The sequence below is a fragment of the Pelodiscus sinensis genome, chromosome 2 (genome assembly GCF_049634645.1).
Source record: "Pelodiscus sinensis isolate JC-2024 chromosome 2, ASM4963464v1, whole genome shotgun sequence".
NCBI classification, from domain to species: domain Eukaryota; kingdom Metazoa; phylum Chordata; order Testudines; family Trionychidae; genus Pelodiscus; species Pelodiscus sinensis.
In genome coordinates, this window is record NC_134712.1 from 152,440,103 (window position 1) to 152,461,988 (window position 21,886).

Consider the following 21,886-nt stretch of genomic DNA (forward strand, 5'->3'; position numbering starts at 1 on the left):
TAGTTTCTCTGTTATGTTACCAATTTTCTGCCAGAAATCACAAATGTCTCCACATGTTACATTCTGCTATCTAAGGTATATTTTATTTTATTTTATTTTGTTGTAGTCTATTGTGTTTAATGAAAAACTTATTGTGAGCCAGCATCAGGAAGTGGCTGTTTATAGCTGTGTTTTGTGGAAATCATTGTTAAGGATTAGAAACAGGAGTAAAATTGGTTGCAGCTGTATCAAGGAGCATATCTTGTAAGATGGAGCCAAGAAATGCATACCTCATCCTCTCTTCTGATCTTAATTTTAGTCTCTCTCTCTCTCTCTCTCTCAATTTTCTGAATAATTTGTTTGATGAATAACTGACTACATCTACTGCATTGATATCTGACTGGCCGAACTTTTATTCGTTGCTCTGTATTCTGATTTTAGGGGTACAAACTGGACTGGCAGTCGCTCTTATACGACTGCGCAGTGGACCTGATTCAGAATGTAGTCATTGGACAGTAGAAGTCAGGCACAATGGGATGTGTTCTCACTGGAAATTGACAAACTGGTCAGGAAAAAGTCAGAGCTGGGCTACTTTCAGCACAATCTTCAAAGCAAAGCCAAGGAACAAAGGTGAGCTCATGTGTATATGTATTTTATTTTACAAGTTCAGTTATGTCTCTTCAATTATTCCTATTTGAGATAAGACCTGCACTGCCTGTCCTCAACAGGTTTGATGATAATCCCCCTAACCCATGGGGAGTCTCAGAAGTCTGAAAATCTTTGCTGAGGTATTTTTTGTTCTTCATTAAATTTTACATGATCCAGGCTTCCTGGAGTCAATAATCTCTGATACTTCTGACTCACAGAAGTCTCAGGGTATTTGAGATTTGAAGACAACTGCTAGTCTGAAAAAAGAAGACACACCTCAGTCCTCCCAACTTAGATTTGTCAGAAGGAGAAGATGGGAAACAGGACAAATCTTGGATTGGATGAGCTGAAGACTAGAGTCTAAGGGTGTGTCTACACTGCACCGTAGGTCGAAATGAGATACGCAAATTGTGTATCTTATTTCAATGTTATTTAGAAGAAGATTATTTTGAAATTTGGTGCAGTCTGCACAGCACTTATTTGGAAATAAATCGCTATTCCGAAACGTCCCTTATTCCTTGTGGAATGAGGTTCCCAGGGACGTCGGAATAGTGAGCCCATTATATTTCGAATAAAAGGCACGCTCAAAGATGCAGAATAGCCGTTTTGGGATACTGCGGTATCCTGAAATAGAGCTGCAGTGTAGGCCAGCAATAAGAGACCAGGCTACCATCAGGTGGGGTGGAGAGATAAGACCTGAACCAATGCCCAATGAAATTCACAGGACTCTTGCCACTGACTTCAGTGGGAGCTGGATCAGGATCACAGATAGCACTAGTCACAAAGTGCAGTCCAAGATATCAGGCAGAGCCCAAGAAGCAGGTTGTACTCAAAGGAAGAGAAGAAAGTCAGGGAAGTAACATGGAGCATCCCTGGGATTCATATGAAAGATGTTAAGATGGTCTTGATGAAATCGCAAAAGGAATAAGTCCTGGTTGAGTGGAAGGAAAGATGTTGGGTTACAGTGAGGAAGAACCAGTTTTCCAAAGTTTGGCTATACATCAAAACTTTAGTAGGCTTACCCAAAGTTTGTCCATTAAAACAGTAAGTCTTGAAATATCACTTCAAACTCCTGTGCAAGGATAAGGAAGCACCAGTATTGTATTACTGAAGTGACATCCTGGAAATTAAATTTATAATTTCTCATCCAAAGAAGTCCTGGCCCCTCATATGCTGCTGGTAAATTTGGTACAGTATCTGCTCCTTGACTGGGAAGATGAATCATCAGGTTTCTTAGAAGTCAGCACAGTTGTGAATTATAGAGTGATTCAGATGACCACTTATCTTTCGGACACTAAGTCTCTGAGACTAACCTCCAAGAGAAAGTTGTCATCTAGATCACTCTTCGCAAAGCTACACTGCTCTCAAAGAAACCTACTGATTCATCTTGCCAGCCAAAGCATAGATGCTGCGCCAAAGCATCTATCAACACATGGAAGAAAGGAAAGGAAGCCTGTGTAGGGCAATGGTGAGTGAGGAGAGCTTGGAAATCTATCTGGTTAATGATCTGGAAAATCAACAAATCAATCCAATGATTAAAACAATCTCAACTTTTAACATAATTTACAGTAAATGGGTAAAAGTAAGGCAGACCAAGTCATCAAAATATTGGCATTATAAAGTGTAGAACAAACTCTGCAGAGATGGAAATATATTATAACTCAATATTCCTAAAGAATGATTTGTTTTATGGCTCCTAGACAACATTCACATTCCTTCTGCTCCAGTCTACATTCAGAATGAGTTGTCTATGACAGATTTATATTTACAAGGCAGGAAGACAGGAGGAATAATATGCCATAATTTTACCAACAGTCCACTGTGAAAAAGTAGAGAGTGTGAAATTAAGTTCTACATACCCTGAGTTAAATATTGATTTGGATTTATTTTTAAAATCTGTCTGAAATACATTTCTGATCTACACACAACGAAAATCATTGAGCAATTATTGTGTCATAGAAATTCAATTTAAAAGTATAACATCTGTAGCATGATGTAAGTCATGTATATGTACACCTACTGTTTATTGTGCAAACATTTTATAAACTGTGGCTATTTCATTCACATCACCAACACATAACCTTTATGACACATCTGTAATTCTGGTAACTATGGCTGAAATGATTACACTCACAGCTAAAGCCCAGAGTTCAAAGTCAGCTGAATAAATTAATCAGCAGGACTTCTGATTCTACTTTTTATTCTGTTTTTTTGGGGGGGACTCAGTGTTTTTGGAAGATGCCAGTTGACATCATTGTAAGCAGAAGTCCCAAGAGCACTTACACCCAAAAGCAAAAGCAGGGTATGGCAAGCTTTCCTGAACTGATACAACATCTCTCAACCCTGACCTGGAATAACAGCATCTAGAACTGAGAAACAGTGTTAAGATCTCAGATCCATCGAATCCTTGGCCTATCAGCTAAGTCAGCCAACTGTGAAGTATCTGGCTGACCAAGGACATCAAAATATAGACTGTCAAACTGCCATTTAGAACCATTTAAACTGGATTTGACCTAAATATGAAGTACAAGAGATCTAATTTTCAACACTGTAAGGCATCTAGTCTCCTGGAATGTTTGTTTCTGAACATATGGCTACTTAATCACTTGTACCAATAACAGAAAAGTAAAATGATCATGGTACTATGTGGTTTTTCAGAGTTGTTATAAAACTTGTACTAATGTGAGAACTTAGGCATATGTACAACAGATACATTGGCAAGGAATGATTTTCTTATATGTGGCCTTATGGTATATCTTTTATTAGTACTGTAACTGGAAAAGAATATTGTTTCTCTGATACCAATTATTGTACTTACATTAACAAATCAAAAGCAATGTAGTTATAAACAGCAAGAGTTCTATCTAATAACTTTTAAAAGGCTACCTTTAAATTTCCATTAAATTTAACTATTCAATTCAATTTAACATGGAACTAGGGATGTCAGCGATCAGTCGACTACCCAATAAATCTAGGCTTATGGGATGGTCGAGTCACTACTTGACTAGTCGCTTCTTCCCCCTTGTTGCCTCTGTTCCAGAGGCAGCGGGGGAGGGGGAAGCAGGACCCAGTTCCCTAGCATTGTTTCAGCAGTGGGGCAGGGAAGGCAGAGGTACAGCGTGGCAAATGGTGGGAGCAGGGACTGGTAGCCTTTAAATATAGTAAGAACCCCGCTGGCCCTCAGTTCCACACTGTGCCCACGGGGCTCTTACTACAATTAAATGGCAGAGGTGCAGCAGGGAACCCAGGGCGAGTGGGGCTCTTACTACATATAAAAGGCAGAGGCGCAGCAGTTGGGACCCGGCGCGAGCTGGGATTGCTTCTGTCCGCACTCACGCCATTTCCCCCGTTGTGCCTCTGTCTCCCTGGGGAGATAGTGCTGGGGGAGCAGCCATCTTTTAAGCTGGCTCCCCCCAGCACTGGCTCCTCCTCCCTCCCCTTGCTGCCTTTCTATCAGAGGCAGCAAGGGAGTGGGAAGCAACTAGATGAGTAGTGACTCGATTATCTGATAAACTTATTAGGTAGTCGACTAGTTGCTGACAGCCCTAGTTCCATGTTAATTGTCTCTTGATGATTTCCATTTCAAGTGTGTTAGGATTATTTGTCAAAATAATTTTTTATCATATTGCCAACCCCTTCTAACAGAACCTAGGATCTGAAAGTCAAACTGATTTCTCTTCTTTTCATGCATAAATATCATGCTTGAGTGGTCTTTTTTGACAACTTTGCACAGAAATGTTTTTCACCCTTGACTTAGATAGCATGACTATTCAAATTTCATAATGAAAACATGAAAATTGCATGAGAGAAAAATCTTGATTTGCTAAGAATTCTTTTTCATAGGAATATTACCATAAAATTAATCCTCTAAGTCTGGTAACATAACTATGTAATGCTCAAAGCATCAAGAAATTATGACATCTCTTGTAGTCAGGGAAGGTTCTTACTACACTTAAAAGGCAGATGTGCAGTGGGGATAGCGAGCACACATCCCTTATCGACTAATCGAGTAGTCGATGGAATTCCATCGACTACTCGATTAGCTGATTAATTGAAATTTAACATCTTTACATGGAACCACAAGATTATTTGCACTTTTCCATGCAGAACCATATTTCAATGTTATGACCCTTTCCTTAATACATGATTGACCTTAGTATCTATGGGGAAAATATTTTTAAATGTGAGTACTTAAAATGTTAAGGTGTCTATAAGGTGTGAATTTTAAGTATATTAGTTAAATCACATTTAAACATTTGTGAACGCTCTCATTCAGAATTCAAGTGGCCTTGATTTAGGATAATTTAATTCACTTTGTAAGTAAATTAAGCCAAATGAAGGCCGCTTTAATTCTGAATAACAGCACTCACACAGGGACTCCTCATAGTCTAACAACTAATCCACTTCAAATTCATACCTTTAATTTGGATTAATATTCCTCGATATCCCCCATGTAAGCAAACCTATATATGAAGACTCTGGCTATAAAGCTTAGAATGCTAATACTCCTCAGCTGAAATGAAATCCTAACAGTGGTATAGAAACATATACACAAGTCCTATGGCATAGGGTAATGTAGGTATATTGTTTTGGGCTCAGCTCTTAATGTCAGCTAGCTCATGGAGTGTCTGTCTCTCTTTCTAGCATACTTAACTTGTGCACTAAATGTATAAAACATATATGATTTTTTTATATGAGGCTTTGCAGTGTTTCTTTTATTAGTACTATAACTGGAAAAGAATATTGCTTCTCGGATACCAATTACTGTACTTACATTAGCAAATCAAAAATAACGTAGTCATAAACAGCAAGGATTCTAGCTAATAATGTTTAAAGGCTACCTTAGCTAATTTTGCTTTTTTAAACTTTTTAAGCATAAAATATTACCTACATTAATCTAAAGCAAACTCAAAATGAGTAAAGACTAAACAAAACATTAGAACTACCTTTGTGACGGGCAGTTCCTTGGACTTAGACTCAAAGAGGTGTTCCAGTTTGGAAGTGTCCAGCTTAATGGGTTCCAGTTTCGACCACAGGAATTCTTTACAGCGTTTGTTATTTTTACACTGCCACTCAAATGGCCGTACCTCGTTCCAAAACAGACGAATGGTTTTCTTCTTCTTCATGAATGCTGGCTGACCCCTAGGAACCTGGGGTGACCCTAAACCCTGAGGAGTGCTGAACAGTGGAGGAGGAGCCAATAAATTACCAGAGGGTAGAGGTGGACAGCCAAACAGTGGTGGAGGTGGTGGAGGAGGCAAACCCAAAAAGGAAGGTGGAGGTGGGGGAGGGGGAATCAGGGAGTCCCCAGGACCCATATCGAAGTCCAACACATCTACATCATCCTCATCCCCCAAGTCTGTAAAATCCATGTCTTTGATTTTAAGTTCTCTAGGATTAGCCATGAGCTGATCCCAAATGTAGTCAGATTCCTTCTTCGGCTGTGCTGGTGTTTTCTCAGGGACAATTTCATCAAGCTCACCCTCGGGCAACACTGTCCCCTTGGCTAGCTCACCATTGTTGAATTTTTCTGCAAAGGCTTTCACACTGCCTTGGTTGTCCAGATTTCCAACCTCCATCTTTTTGACACTTTCATCTTTGGCCTGCTTGCTGGCCTGAAGGATAGAGATCCTACTGGCTAGGCTGGTGATTGACTCATCACTTTCCTCCGTCGCCTTCTTCTCCTCCTTCTCCTCCAACTCTTTCTCCTCTTCATCCTTGGGTTTCTTGTTATGGGCATACAACATATCCAGCATGAACCGTTTGTTGTTGAGAATGCTGCTGCACTGCTCATTCACACCAGCATCTTGAATGGTCTGTGACCACGGACCTGTAATCACACACAAACAGCGACAATGAACGGAAACAGCATCAGGGTGTCAGGAATCCTAAAAATGGCACTGGAAATGTCTTTGGTGATGCATGGACAATTATAGTAGGAAACTGGATAAAGGGACTGTCTACACAAAGACCAAATGTTCCACAAGCTGGGTTGTGAATCTATCTCACACTGACTGTCCTTAGGGACACTGCCGATTTGTACTGTTTATTGGCACATTTTAAGGTACACCACTTTCAAATGACAGCTGATTTGTGCAGGACAGAGTCATACTCCAAGTTGCTGTGAACTAAATATTCATGTAGATAAGGCCAAAGTTTCAGGAAATATTTGGAAATGACAGGCCCATTTCTGCAAGTTGGTATTTGTCTGAAAAGTGCATAGCAGCCATTCAGGCAGTAGGAGCTAAAGGTGCTCAGAACCTCTCAAGAGGGACTCAGTGACACTAAGGACACAGGCCAAACTGCTTCTCTGAGATGCTTTTTTAATTTTATAGAGCAAAAATTATGGGTTACCGGTTGATAATTGCTGAGGAGTTCAGGGTCACATTATTTTACTGGTCACCAGCTGGTCAGATTCTTTGACAATCCATCAGTACAAAGGCCACAAAGGACTGGATGGCACTTGCCCTTGTTTCCAGCGTCTCTGAACTTTCCGCTCTGGGCTAGGACCAGAAGTGGGAGCATTAAAACCCTGTCAAAAGGGCTGCTCTTGTGGTATTTCTGACATGGCTGGAAACAGCTGTTACTCGAGGAAAGGGTGTTGTTTTTCCAGCCTGATTTTGAGGCCAACAGAGTTTGGCTATCTATCCACCTTGCTCTCTTCCACTGTAACCACTACTAGCCAGGGGGAAGGCAGCTTTAAACTCAGGCTGCTCCTAGCACAACTCCTGGTTTGCCATATTCACCAGAGTGACCTCTGGGATCTCTGGCAGAGTGAATTGTGCACACAGAGTAAAATTTCCAAAAGCACCTAAATACATAGGAGCCTCAGTTACATTTTCAGAAATGACTAACGCACTTAGGCCCCTGAGTCACTCGGGTATTTTTGAAAATATTATCTGCTGACCAAAATTAATGACATTTAAACTACAATCACATTGAATTCTGCCCTCCTCTCATCCAGATATAACAATATATAATGTACACATACGAGTTGCAAAATTAAGCAGTGTATGAGACATCCTCAGAAATAATTAAAACCAAAGAATAATAAAACCATTAAAATAAATGTTCAAAATGTATTGTAGGATGCATTTTTTCCTAGCTTTTAATACCTCTTAACATCTTCACCAACCAGCCTGAGACTCAGTGTAGAAAATATGTAAGGTCCCCTTTTTTTCAAAAGGCATTCAATAAGGCCAGCCTTATTTCACCTCCATCTTATTTTGTAATTAAGAATGGATTATGAAAATAGTTCTTCAATACTTAAGATTATTTTGGGTTTGGTTCTTTCTTTCTCTTCCTTACATATTTAATCGTTTTTTTTTTCTAATCTAACTTTTTAAATAAAATTTTAGTTTATTTTTTACTACTGTCTTCCTCCTCTTCTCTTTGCTGGCGTACTTTTTTCTTTTAGTTCTGTGGTTGTATTTTCTCTTGAGTTTCTTATTTATTTTTGTTTCTTCTTTTACTATTCTATCTTTATATTTGTCCAGATTTTTATGTTAGCACATCAAATTTAATGTCTTTATCAGCTGACTTATTTTCTTTCTATCACATGAAGCCCCTTTCACCTGCTCTGGTAAGTCTCTTCCTTTGCAAGTTCAGTGGACACATCGACACTATGTGCCTAAAAATCCAAACCGCAAGCTGCTCTAGCTGAATCATTTGTTAAAATTACATTAAGCTAAAATGGGTTTAAAAATTCGCTGTGCCCAGGGAGTGGATTTCCAGCCTGGAAATTCCAACCTGGGTTTCTAATGTTAAATAGTTTATGGCCCCATCCATACCTGCATTTGAAGCATTAAGAAAGATGCAGCTTATACACAAATGATTTTTGTCCAGGATGTATGCAGCCCCTGTCTTTATTCACCTTGTACTTTTCTGAACAATTAATCTCTCCCTTGCCTCATTTTCCCCTATGAAACAGATATGGCAATTTCCTCCACAGTCTTTGAGAGACCTCAATGTAGTACATTTATATATCATTGTCAATCCTGCTGGAAAGGTATAACAAGTGGGGTTTCACAGGGGGTCTGTTTTGGGACCGGCTCTGCTCAATATCTTCATCAACGATTTAGATATTGGTATAGAAAGTACGCTTATTAAGTTTGCAGATGATACCAAGCTGGGAGGGGTTGCGACTGCTCTGGAGGATAGGGTCATAATTCAAAATGATCTGGACAAATTGGAGAAATGGTCTGAGGTAAACAGGATGAAGTTTAATAAAGACAAATGTAAAGTGCTTCACTTAGGAAGGAACAATCAGTTTCACACGTGGGCTGTGTCTACACTGGGCCACTTATTCTGGAAAATCAGCCGCTTTTCCGGAATAAGCTGCGAGCTGTCTACACTGGCCCTTGAATTTCCGGAAAAGCAATGATGCTCTACTGTACAAAATCAGCCACTATTCCGGAAAAACTATTCTGCTCCCGCTCGGGCATAAGTCCTTATTCCGGAACACTGTTCCGGAAAAGGGCCAGTGTAGACAGCCCAGTAGTCTTTTCCGGAAAAAAGCCCCGATTGCGAAAATGGAGATCGGGGCTCTTTTCCGGAAAAGCGCGTCTACATTGGCCACAGACGCTTTTCCGGGAAAAGGGCTTTTCCGGAAAAGCAGCCTGCCAATGTAGATGCTCCTTTTCCAGAAAAACTGAAAACGGAATAGTATTCCGTTTTAAGCATTTCCGGAAATTCATGCCAGTGTAGACACAGCCATACAGAATGCGTTTGTCTAGGAAGGAGTACGGCAGAAAGGGATCTAGGGGTTATAGTGGACCACAAGCTGAATACGAGACAGCAGTGTGATGCTGTTGCAAAAAAGCAAACATGATTCTGGGATGCATAAACAGGTATGTTGTGAGCAAGACACGAGAAGTCATTCTTCCGCTCTACTCTGCACTGGTTAGGCCTCAGTTGGAGTATTGTGTCCAGTTCTGGGCACCGCATTTCAAGAAAGATGTGGAGAAACTGGAGAGTCCAGAGAAGAGCAACAAGAATGATTAAAGGTCTACAGAACATGACCTATGAAGGAAGGCTGAAAGAATTGGGTTTGTTTAGTTTAGAAAAGAGAAGACTGAGGGGAGACATGATAGCCCTTTTCAGGTATCTAAAAGCGTGTCATAAGGAGGAGGGAGAAAACTTGTTCATCTTGGCCTCTGAGGTTAGAACAAGAAGCAATGGGCTTAAACTGCAGCAAGGGAGCTTTAGGTTGGACATTAGGAAAAAGTTCCTAACTGTCAGGGTAGTTAAACACTGGAATAAATTGCCCAGGGAGGTTGTGGAATCCCCATCTCTGGAGATATTTAAGAGTAGGTTAGATAAATGTCTATCAGGGATGGTCGAGACAGTATCTGGTCCTGCCATGGGGGCAGGAGCCTGGACTCGATGACTTCTCGAGGTCCCTTCCAGTCCTAGTATTCTATGATTCTATAATTCTATGATATATCGTTGTGCACCAATGTAATTCCCTGGAGGAGTGATATTACAGCTCTTCCAGGTCTTAAGAACAGTGGGAAGCAATTAAGCAAATTCATTCAGTTTGTAATTCCTCCAGAGAGCTGCCACTAGTTGGAGAGGATCACCAGAAAAGGTAAGGATTTTGTGGTTAAAAAGGTTGATATTAAACTGACTCAGGACTTTCTTCCTGATCTAGCAGAGACAGGGCTTCTGTCCAGGTTGGGTGCCAATCATTCCCATGGAGGGCTGGAGGGACTTTGGCCAACTGAGCCACCATAAGATGGATAGGTGAGCTCTGGTAAGCTGTTAGCGTACACACAGGAACTTTTATTGTTTTTATATGTTTTCTCTGTAATGCTTTTATCTTAAGATTAAATGTGCTTGCTCATAAAGGGCTTTTGTAGAAATTTAGAGCTGCTAGCAATTATCCTGTTTAGAAGCCTGCAGAAGAAAAGCACAGTGTGGAGGCTGGGCTTGTTTTGGCAGTCTGGTTTGCTGGAGATTACCATGGTGTAGACAGGGAACTATGCAGCCTGGTCAGGAGGGAAAGAGATGCAGGTTTCCACTCAAACCAGGGGATGGCTGAGGAGCAGGAAGTCTAGAGTGGGTACCCCCAAGGGACCACAGAGGAGGAATACAAGGGCATGTGCCCTGAACTGACACCCTTCATTCACCTTTCTCCAAGATTCACCACTTGATTTTTGAGGTTGCCTCCCTAGAAAATCTGATCCCCTCCAGACTCTTTTGTTTCATTATGGATTCCACAAAGACCAGTTCCCAATCACATTCAAGTGCCTGAAGATTGTCCAAGACTGTCTACTGTCCAAGATTTCTAAGACTTCCCACTATAAATGCCACAAGACCTGGCCTCCCTCCAGACTTACACCTTCTGTGTCTCCCTAGATCTGATTCCTTTCAATACTGCTCATTCAAAATTCTCCAAGAGACTTCATCCCTATTTTAGTCTCTCACTGTCTACCTCTGACTTCACTACCCAAACAAGATTATTTCTGTAAAGCCTCCTGTGTTGCTACTGCTGTACAGAGTCCTCTTCCACACACACACTCCTTGTACGCTACTTCTGCTGGCTACTGCTTTGCAGTGCTACGTAGCAGGGCAGAGATTGGAAGAAGCATAGCTCAGTGTATCTGATGATATGGAAGGAGGAGCCAAAAACCAGGCACTTCATTTCCTTGCCCCTACTGTGTCTGGGCAGGCACAGCAATGTAATCTAAGAATGACAACTTCTTTTCTGGAATCTGACACCTTTCTCAGAAAGCACAAAATCCGAGGAATGTAAAAATAATCCATGCAGACCAAGAACTCTGCATGATTTCGAATTCTGCATTTGCTCCCTTACCAACTAAATCACAAACTTTAGTAATTCTCACCACACATTAGATCTCTCAAACCAATGAGCCTTTTCAATACCACTAAAACGTTATCAACTTTAACGGTTGGCATTTTATTAAGCTATAGTACAATACCAAAAAAGAAAAAAAAAGCAACAAAGAAGAACATGAGAGAAGGATTCAGTGTGACAGGAAGTTAAAGTTCATCTTGTTGGAAACAGGCAGGACTAAAATGTGAGTGTGAAAAAACTGTGTAACCCATTCACTCCTCTTTTGCATTTAGATTATGCCACAGTGTGGTATGAACCACAGTCTATTTCATAATCAATACCATTTTTATTGAGCACCATCTGAGTAATCTGCAACACTCACAGTTTGAACATCTTGCCTGCAAGGAGTGGTGAAGCAGAGGACAGTCCACATCCCCTATCTAAACAAAGCCTTTCATCATCTACTCTAAAATGGAGGCTCTATCAACCCTACACTGATGGAGAAAGGGGACAGGGAAAGAGAATGAGAGTGAGCTTTTAGGATTTATTTCCTATGCTTGTCCCCTCACAACCCTCTAAGCAATAGCACTCCATTACTAGAAGCTACTCTTCAATATTTGCAATATAACATGACCTCTTCTAACCTGAAGGTAAGGGATCCAAATTTATAATAAAACTGTTCTGGAAACTAACTGTGCTCTTCTCATGTGGAACTGCTGTCTCAAAGGGATAAATCTGATGGGACTAGTTTGTTAACTCTTGGGTTTACATTTTTTACATGAACATTTATCTAGTCATCTTCTTCAAGGGCATATTGGCATTCAAAGAGCCACTATATACCAGCCTCAACCACTGACATCAAGGGGAGTTCTGTGCACTGAAGAAAAGTAGATGACTTGTAAATAATGAAGCAACAGTGGACGTATAGCTTTTTAGTAGCATGTTCCTGTTAAAAAGGTTGGGGTGCCACCCGCGGCAATATTTAAATCAATACTGGATTTTTTTTAAAGTTATGCACTAGTTCAAAAAAACGGTTTGGGGTCAGTTCTATGACCTAACACAAAGACAGACTAGATAACCATAGTGGTCTCTTTTGGCCTTGGAATCTATGGGGAAAAATGTGAACATTTCAAGGCTGGCAATTTAACCACTAAGACATGATCTCTGTGATTTCATGGACTGCTGGCCGTATTGAATTAGACCACCCATCCCTAGAGGGAATTCTAAGTGGCACAACCTCTCTCCTCCCTGCAAGCAGAGGCACAGAGTACTCGTGCAGGGGGGGTGACATTATTTAAATGTTTCTGGTGGTTCATCCAGCCATTTTTCTTGGCTGCTGGGGAAGTGTTCTCTTTAGGACATTGTTCTCCTTATGTCTTCTCCATAGTCACATATTTCTAGCTCTATAATTAGGAACTACAAAACAGCATCTCCCTGAATTTCACACCTGACAAGATAGGAAAGATGGAAGAAAGAAATGAAGCACTTGGAGAATCACCTCATCTAATTACCTATAGTATTAACATGAGGGCTACCAGTCATAATAGTGAATAGCATGGAGACAGGCATTCGCAATCTCATGACAAACTACCTGAGGGTATCTCATACCATTGTTTGACCATTGGAACATCCAACTGAATTTACTGAGAACTATGGATGCAGGCCTGTGGCAGGATCAGACTAGTTAATGAATTGTGTCTCAATCAGAGGGAAATCTTATTTTACTGTTTCTTCTGCCGCACGGTACACACAAACTCTACTAAAGTCAATAGTAGGAGTTCCACACAGATAGCAGCTATGGATTTGGGTCATAAAGGAAGAAATACTAATGAAGGACAAGCTGGAAGGTTTGTTCGATGATTAGCTTTACACCAAAACACCTGATCTAACATGGTCTTTGTAGGAAAGCCTTCATTTATTGAAAAAGCTTCACTTTACCAGTTTCATTGTCACTGGTTAACTTGTCCTCTCTTTCTTCCCTCTCTAAAGTGCTGCTTGCTGAGGATATGCTGGATGCAGAACAGTTGTCTTTTTCATTCACTTCTTCATTCTGCCTTTCTTTTTCACTGAGTATTGCACTTTCTTCTGGCTCTCGCTCAGGACCTTGCTCCACCTCACTCTCCGGTCCCACCTCCGTAGCCTCAACTTCCTGTGGTGTCGCCGTTTCCTGCTCGGCCTCTGCCTCAGTTTCCTGTTCTGGTTCTGTCTCTGGTTCTGGTTCACTGGCACTCACTGGTGGAGAGAACAATGGAGAAAAAAGATTCACTTAACAACAATTTCTCTTGGTCGTCTTGATTCACCCAGCCAAATGAGTGAGATGTAAAAAAATATACAAGTGGTTTTTTTTTTTGTCCATGGAGAGTCTAGCTTTATGAGAGAGAGACTGCTGATCATTGTGTGCAGACAGAACCAAACATGGGTACAACTTGGCAAGTCTTGCTTGATTTATGTTGCTTACAGCCTGTACCTAATCCATAATTTTTTACATGTAGCTCATCAGAAGATTGGCTATTGTGGTCATGGAACGAGTCAAACCATCATAAACCTGAGCTATGCAGAACGAGTTAAACAAAAACAGGAATTAGAGCGTGCTTTGGAGTTGAATCCCCTTGGTTTTCTGAAGGAATTTTTATGGTAACTTCTTTTTCACCTAATGTGGAGTGCTTCAACAAAAAGATACAAACATTAGTTTTATAAGCACAATAAATGGCACAGTCTGGAAATGACAGTGTCATACAAATTTGGTTGACAGAAAGCATATGTTGTTCATGCATATTTACTTCAGAAAAGCCACATCAAAACTGAACAGAGCTTCAAATTGTTTGGCATATGGCATAAATTTAGCTTCCAATTGGATGGCATATGGCATAAATTTAGCTTGTAATTGGTTGGCAGATGGCATACATTGTTGCTGGTGCAATTGGTTTCCTCCTCTTGCTTTATCACTGACACAGTGAAATTCAGTCATTCACCTTATTGTTTTCAGCTAAACCAGAAGATTTTTACATGCAAGATTTTTTTTTTGTTATGTTGTGAAGACACTGGAAAGCATCCATACATATTCACATCAAGCAGCTCATGACTCCTGGCAAACTGAAATGGCCATGCAAAAGTGATGAAAATCTACATGCATATTAGGTCAGCACAGTTTTCACATCATCTTAGTATTAAATCTTGTGCAAGATGGTTGAACTGCAATATCTTATTCCTGTTAGATTTTCCCCCGGTTGCTTACTTTTTGTTTACAATATTTGCAATATACACTTCAGGCCCTCTAGTGGTTTCTGAACTCGGCTATGTATGACATGACATATCCTGAGAACTAAAGAAATTAGAATTCAATTCACCTTTTGGTGAGATGCAAAAGAAAAAAGGAAAAAAGAGAAATGAAGCATCCCCAGAGTAGTGAACACTGGAGATTTGCAAGGTCCCTCAGAAGTTATGAAACACCATTACCGTCAAGTTCAAAGACATACACTCTGAGTGTCAGGGTGCAGGTGTTCAGATTTACATTGTTCTTTCATCATCATCATCATCAGCAACAATCAGTACTGTATGTTTCCCAAGTAGAAGTAAAGAAGTCAAATTTTTTAAAATCTAAAAATTGTTAGCTTTATCCAGGGACCCAATATAGTTCAGCTGAAACCAACTATATAATCTTGGTAGTGTACACAGCATTACCGTTTGCCCCTATTCTTAATATACGTCTAACCTTAGCAACACCAGTCTCACTGTAACACCCAGACCTCATTCCGTGCTGGAGTCTCTTCTTTTCACCCCCTTTATCTTTCTCTCATGACTCGACTGCCAGCCCCACTCTCTGTGATTCCACCAACTCACAAGCTTGGCTGGGAAGAAGCTGCAGACATCATGTGACATCTCTCTGGACTCACGGCTCCCATCCTGTCTTGCAGCTGCTTCTGTTTTCAGCACTAGCAGGGACAAGGAGTAGTTCACTTCTCTAGATTCTGTGATTTTCACATGTGTTGCCACCTCATCTATTGCAATAGGGGATGCATTGTGAGCTTGAGGGAGTAGCCAGCAGGCAGATATATGAACGGACAGGTGACAAATGAGCTATAACTGTCTCATGGCTTTATCGACAAGTGAACACAAAACAAACAACACGCTCAACCTTAAGTCCAGGTTGGGCAGATCTTAAAATTCCACTCTTAGGACAGCTTACACCAGGCCCTAGACTCCTCTAGCAAGTGGGCTGCAGCTACCTCCATCATATTCAGCAAGGCTCCAATCCTGCAAACACCTCCACACATGCTTAGTTAATTTTAAGCATTTTGCTGGTTCTATTCCCTTCAACGGGCCTACTTGTTAGTTTGAAGTTAAGACGACGTGCAGTGTCTTCAAGATCAGGGCCTACATCAGCTTGGATAATTAGCATCTCGTTGCAAGCTGCTCACCCTGCTTCATACCTTCTCCACTACAGCTTTGCCCAGCACGTACTGTATTCTCCTCTGTCCTTCACCTCTGCACAACTTATTTCAGATCCAACCATCACAGAACCCTGTGATTGACAGAGAACTCGATGTCTCTAACAACTGTGGCATTTCCTCATATGTGGCTGTGAGCCAGTCCTACAAGCCCAATAAGAGAACAAAAGCATTCCCAGTTTTGCTTCTTAATGACTGCCCTGAGTCTGAGCTGAAATAATCCCACCTTGAGTCAACCTTCTCAGCTTCTACCTGGTGAGGGATATGTAGATGAAATCTCCATAGACACCGATGGAGGTCTCTGCAGAAATTCACTTCTAATCAAGCTCTCCTGATTTAAATGTCTAGACACACGTTGGGTTCATTGGGACTGTTGAGAATCTTTCTTATTAGCTGTGTATGCATGGGACACCCAAATTAGAGAACTCTGCATATCTCCCTTAGTCACACACACCAAATAAAAAAATCCAGCTAATTAACACATTTCTTTGAAAGGTTGTATCTTACAGTCCATATAATGTATCACACATTTTCCTTCTGCAATTTTCCCTTTGCTTAGGAAGAATCTGTCTTAGAGATAAATCTTTAGACTGGGATTCAGGAGAGCTGGGTTCCCAGCTCGGTCCCAGCCTCCCTATGTGACTGTATGCAAGTCAATGTTTCAATTTTGCCATTTATAAAATAGGGCAAATAATATTTTGAGGCTTGTTGTGAAATTACACGCATTAGAGCAGTGGTCACCAGCCAGTATATTGGGATCTACCAGTATATCTTGGAGCCTCTGACAGGTGGTCCTGACTGATTTGGCCAGGAAGCTATCAAGCGCTGGCACTTCAGTTCCCCTCCACCCACTGTCATGCTGCTCCTGCCCTCGGCCTAGAAGCTGACCCCCGGTAGCCTCCTTCTTGCTATGCAGGGTGTGGGAGGGAGAAAAGGGGGGATGCTGATGTCAGGGTCTTCTTTTACTGTTTGCAAAGTGGGTTAGTTTTGGTTTTTGACTGGTCTGTGCATTTCATCATTTTCATTTTTCTCTTACACTTAAATTTAATTCTTTGAGTAGGGAGTTCTAAAATGCCAAACCTGTTGTGGCTGCAGTAAGTATCCCTGTGATAATTGCTGCTACTGGATGTAGCTGGCGTGTCCCCGCAGCCCCTGCGAAAGGCAGAGCAGGGGGTCTCCACATGCTGTCCTTGCCTGCAGACACCACTCCTGCTGCTTCCATTGATCAGTAATGGGGAACCGTGCCCAGTAGAAGCTGTGGGGTCAGTGCCTGTATATGATGGGCAGCACATGGTGCCATGGAGCCATTGTTGTACATGCCAGCTGCTTTCAGGAGTGGTGCAGGGCCAGGGCAGGAGTAAGGCTGCCTTAACCCCACTGCTCCACCACCCGGAAGTCATCTCAGTTAAACGGTGCCCAACCAGAGCCAGCTTCCTGAACCCATGCCCCAGCCCTTAACTTACTCCTACACCCAGACGTGAGTCCTCCTGTACCCCAACTCCTTTCCAGAGCTTGCACCCTGAAACCCCTCCTGGACTCCAATCCCCCACCCTGGGCTAAGCCTGGAGTCCCCCCCACACTCCAAAGCCCTTGGCCCAAGACCAGAGCCTCCATCCCAACCCCCTACCCCCGCCTGGGGAAAGTGAGGGAGGATAGTGGAGGAAGTGGGATGGAGTGAGCAGGATGGGCCTTGGAGAAGGGATGGGGCCTCAAAGAAGGGGCGGGAAGAAAGTGGAGCAGGGGTATCTGGGTTTGAGGTAGATCTTACATTGCACTTACATTGAAAAAGTGATCTTTTGGTTACAAAAAGAACCACACTCACACTGTGTGAGATGCTCAGTCAACAGGGCACACAAACTGACTGCCAGTCTAGTGCTGTCCAGTTTACCACTACCAGTCTGATGAGCTTCCCTGTTCATTAGGAAACAGCAAGGGGTTTTTGCTGCCCCACCCCCACTTGTCAAATTCCCAGTGCTGCCTTTCTGCTGCTGCCTGAAGGCCTAAGAAAACAGACCTTACTCAAGCAAACACCCACCAAAATACATAGATTTCAGGACCCATATTCTGATGCTGTCCTAGCTACCCAATGGATAGTTGCCTTATGACAAATTTTGCCTGCTGAAGCTCTACCCGTGTGCTTTATGCCTGATGTTGCTCTGCCCACTGTCCACTTCTTTTTTGTTAAGGGCTCCACTTCAGATGCCCTGTGCACTTGCTGGCTGACTGACGATAGCCTCTCCACTGTCCAACTGCCTGGAGTTGCTCTCTGCACCTGTTCCAAATACATACTCCATTTTATACTGTCATTTTGAACATGCTTCCAGGGGAAATATGTTTAAATAATCATCATAAAAGAGATTCTTCTTTCTTACCCAGTCCTGAAATCCTAATGGTGGAAAAATCTAGCTCATTTGCTCTAAAAGCAACAATGGATTTAAATAACTGGGATTTAAAATATTTTGAAAGACAAATGTTCCAGCAAAATATCTGTATTTTCTGAGCAATTATCCCACAGAGACTTATGGGGGCTCTGCTGTCCAAAGGAATCAGTAATAAAGAAATCATGTAAACTCAAACTAAATAAACTTGACTTGAGATTTAATGCTATGAGAGTAAATACACCCAAAGTGCAACTGCAGTATCTTCTTTCATCATAGTTGTATTGCTTTACAACGTGCTTCAAAGCCATCGTACCCAATAAAACCAAGTAGCGCAAATTATAAAAGCATTAATCACGAACAGCATGTAGCAGGAAATCAAATCAAATAAAAGAAAATGATGGTAATAATTCATCCTCAACATGCTCAGAGGTTCCCAATGTTAATGCAGTGTCACGTGGCAAGAATATACATCTCTATAATTTTTTCTTTGGAGAGAGAGATACATGATGTGAGTGGTGGAATGATGTGCATACATAATATCACTCTAGACACCAATAAATTATATGACAACAAACGAACCACAAAAAATACTAATTCTACTTTCCTTCTTCTAAATTGCATTTGGTCTCTACTACTAGTTTTGCTACAACTTTAAGTTTTTCTGCATTATTCAAAAATAATCAAAAAATTCCCTTGAAATTCAAAAACAATGAGCAGTCCTGTGGCACCTTAGACACAAAAAAACATACTGTATCATGAACTTTTTGTGAGTAAAACCCACTTCATCAGATGAGTTGGAGTGGCAATTACAGAATCCAGAGTATACATAACAGCAAAAGCAGTTACCTGTCAATTGCTAACTGAGTCAGGCTGGATGTGTCTCATTCATAGCTATAAATTGACATATCTGGCTTGACTCAACTAGCGTCATTAACTCTGGTCCTACAATTGATAGGTAACTGCTTTTGCTGGTACTCTGGACTCTGTAATTTCCACTCATCTGATGAAGTGAGTTTTGCCCTCGAAAGTTCATGATACAATATATTTGTTAGTCTCCAAGGTGCCACAGGACTGCTTATTGTTTTTACAGTTACAGACCAACACGGATACCCCTCTAAGCCCTTAAATTCAGTATTTCTTCTGTTTCTCACATTCAGCCTGTGCTATGCTGGAAGGCTGTTAGAATTCTGGCATTCAGCAGTTGCATTTCGTTCAGAGAACCCACATAAGCAAAATGTATTGGCAGGCGCACTGTTGTTTCAGCATTCTGTAACTACTGATATACAAAGAACATGATGTTAAATAATTTTCTAATTATTTTATTCTAATAACAATGGGCGATAATAATAACTAGAAACAATAGCAACAATGAATTACTACATATTCCTAGCACAAGTAGCTCGGAAGGCATATGAGAAAACAAGAGAAAAATTCAGATGGACAGCTAAGACTGATCTGTTAAGTAAGGACCCCTGGAATAAGTCATGACACTATAGAGTTTATAGTCCTGTATTCATGCACAAAAACCTGTGCTAAATAGACAGGCAAGCTCCTTTCTCCCCATCCTCATTTGCACTCACCTTCAGAGGGCTGAGGAGTCCCACGGGGTGTCGAAGGGGTTTTCAGCTCCTCCTGGGACTCTATGGAAGTTGGGCTGATGCACTTGGGAATAGGCGAGGATGGGGCTGAAGGAGAACTCAAGTTTAAGGACAGCTCACTTCTGCCTCGGAATATACTCCGACTTTTCAGCTCCTTCTCATACTCCTCAGCTGCCAACTTCTCCAAGTATTTGTATCTGAAAGTTAAATTCCAAAGGGTTTCCGTAAAGAAAGAGAAGCCAGCGGTTGATGCTTGTTTATGGACGAAGCACCTGCAGAGAATGAGCTGATTTCCCAACAGAGGGTGGACAGTGCTAAAATGAGTGCTGGGTCAGCTGGACAGTAAAAATTCACCAAAGTAAATGATATTAACCAAAAAAATATTAAGTTGCTCATGACAAAATAAAAAATAGTAACATTAAACAATCCTTAGATACTGTATCCTGTCTACACAGTCCTGCCTTCCTACTTTTGGAAGCATCTGTCTGTTCCTCCCCCTCCCCACTCCCGGCAACATAAAAAGCACTTCAAAACCTTAGCCCTCTAAACTGATGCAAATAGCCAAAGTCCCAGACTTGCTGCATGGAGAGGAAAAGTAGTTCAGTCCAGGAGACAAAAGCAGCTCTCCCTGAAAATAATACCAATAATAAATGTTTGACTGAGGACTATCTAAGACTCTGAACCTGCTTCTATTTGCTTTAAGAGCAATGCACTGGAATTCACTTTGTTCTCTCCAGAGTCTACAATGGAAACTTTTTTTTTTATTCTAAAAAATTTCTCTGCCGGACTCAGACATCCAATAGCTTGGACCTGACGTCACATATAGTTTATTCATCAAAGTCAGTTTAAAAGAACAAAGATACATCTGTTTTGCATTTTAGGCAGGCAGAACTCACTAACTGTTTATTAAGACCAGCTACCAATCATATTCTGCATACTGAGCTTTATACATTTGGACCAAAATAACTTTGCCTCTTCCAGATGTCTGCTAATTTTATGCACCATTATTTGCTCAGGAATATATTTATGAATACAGCTGTAGAAGGCTCCTGACTCTGTCTTACTCACAAGTGAACTATTAAACAGGTTAATCAAGACTGCTGCCTATATCTCTGAAAGACTATGCGGTCATCCTCCAACAACCCACTGCTATAAACACATGATAACAAGGAACACCCCTTTTCCCAATACTGCCTCAATGACAGGCAGAATTAGTGCACATGTGTATATTAAATCCAGTAAAGGGCAAGGAAATCAGCCATATATGATAACAAACATGCTTAGTGCATGCAGTAATCATGCACATTCACAAGCATAACTATTCTGCATATAAAGATGTCTTTGAAGAGCACTTCTTGTGCTTGCTGGTGCAAATTGCATTATTATAAACCACAATAACAAAGAATAAACTCATTTTTTTAATTCCTCTTGAGGTATAGGTATGCTTTGAACTGAGATTTCGCAGGAAAAGGAACCCCTACAGACTTTGGATGAAAAAATAACAAGTCACATACTTGTATGGTTATAAAATAAGAACTGTTTACAGTTCTAGCATGAAGCCAATTCTAAAGAATGATTTTTTTTCCGAAAGAAGTAAAAGCCCTTCACAAATATTATCATGATATTTTGTTACATAGTTAATTAAACCAGCTTTTATTTTAACTACAGTCAATCAGGAATTCCCCCGCCCCACAAATGGAGCAGATGGAACACTGGACTCATAAAAAGACATTCAAATAGATTGTTTAGCTAAACCAGGTACAGAACAGCTGGCTGCATTGAAATTTTCTGCAATGTGCCAATGCACTACAGCAAGAATCGGGAGGGAACTCCCAGTAACTTGGGGGACTACAATGTTTTACTGTCCTCTGTTCTTTTACAGCTGTTTTACCTTTTTTAGCTTCTGTGGCTTTGAGTTGTAGGAAAATAGCAGACCGACAACATACACAACTGAACCTAGTCACAATGTAAAAAATGAACCTATATAGCAGCAAATCTCAAGGCATTACACAAGAAATTGAAGATAGAGAATAT

At 41.0% G+C, this 21,886-nt stretch overlaps 1 protein-coding gene across 11 annotated transcripts in view; it reads right to left on the reverse strand.

Moving 5' to 3' along the window:
• The window catches only part of FHOD3 (formin homology 2 domain containing 3), a 590,681-nt gene that overhangs the window by 83,919 nt on the left and 484,876 nt on the right, over window positions 1-21,886 (reverse strand). For 10 of the 11 annotated variants that reach the window (XM_075921652.1, XM_025187260.2, XM_075921653.1 and 7 more), the window contains 3 exons: window positions 19,835-20,049; window positions 13,364-13,657; window positions 5,574-6,457 (listed from right to left, as the gene is read on the reverse strand). In XM_075921652.1, coding sequence (XP_075777767.1) covers window positions 5,574-6,457; window positions 13,364-13,657; window positions 19,835-20,049 — 1,393 coding nt within the window. The remainder of the gene's footprint in view (window positions 1-5,573; window positions 6,458-13,363; window positions 13,658-19,834; window positions 20,050-21,886) is intronic. The other variant, XM_075921655.1, reaches the window with a different exon arrangement.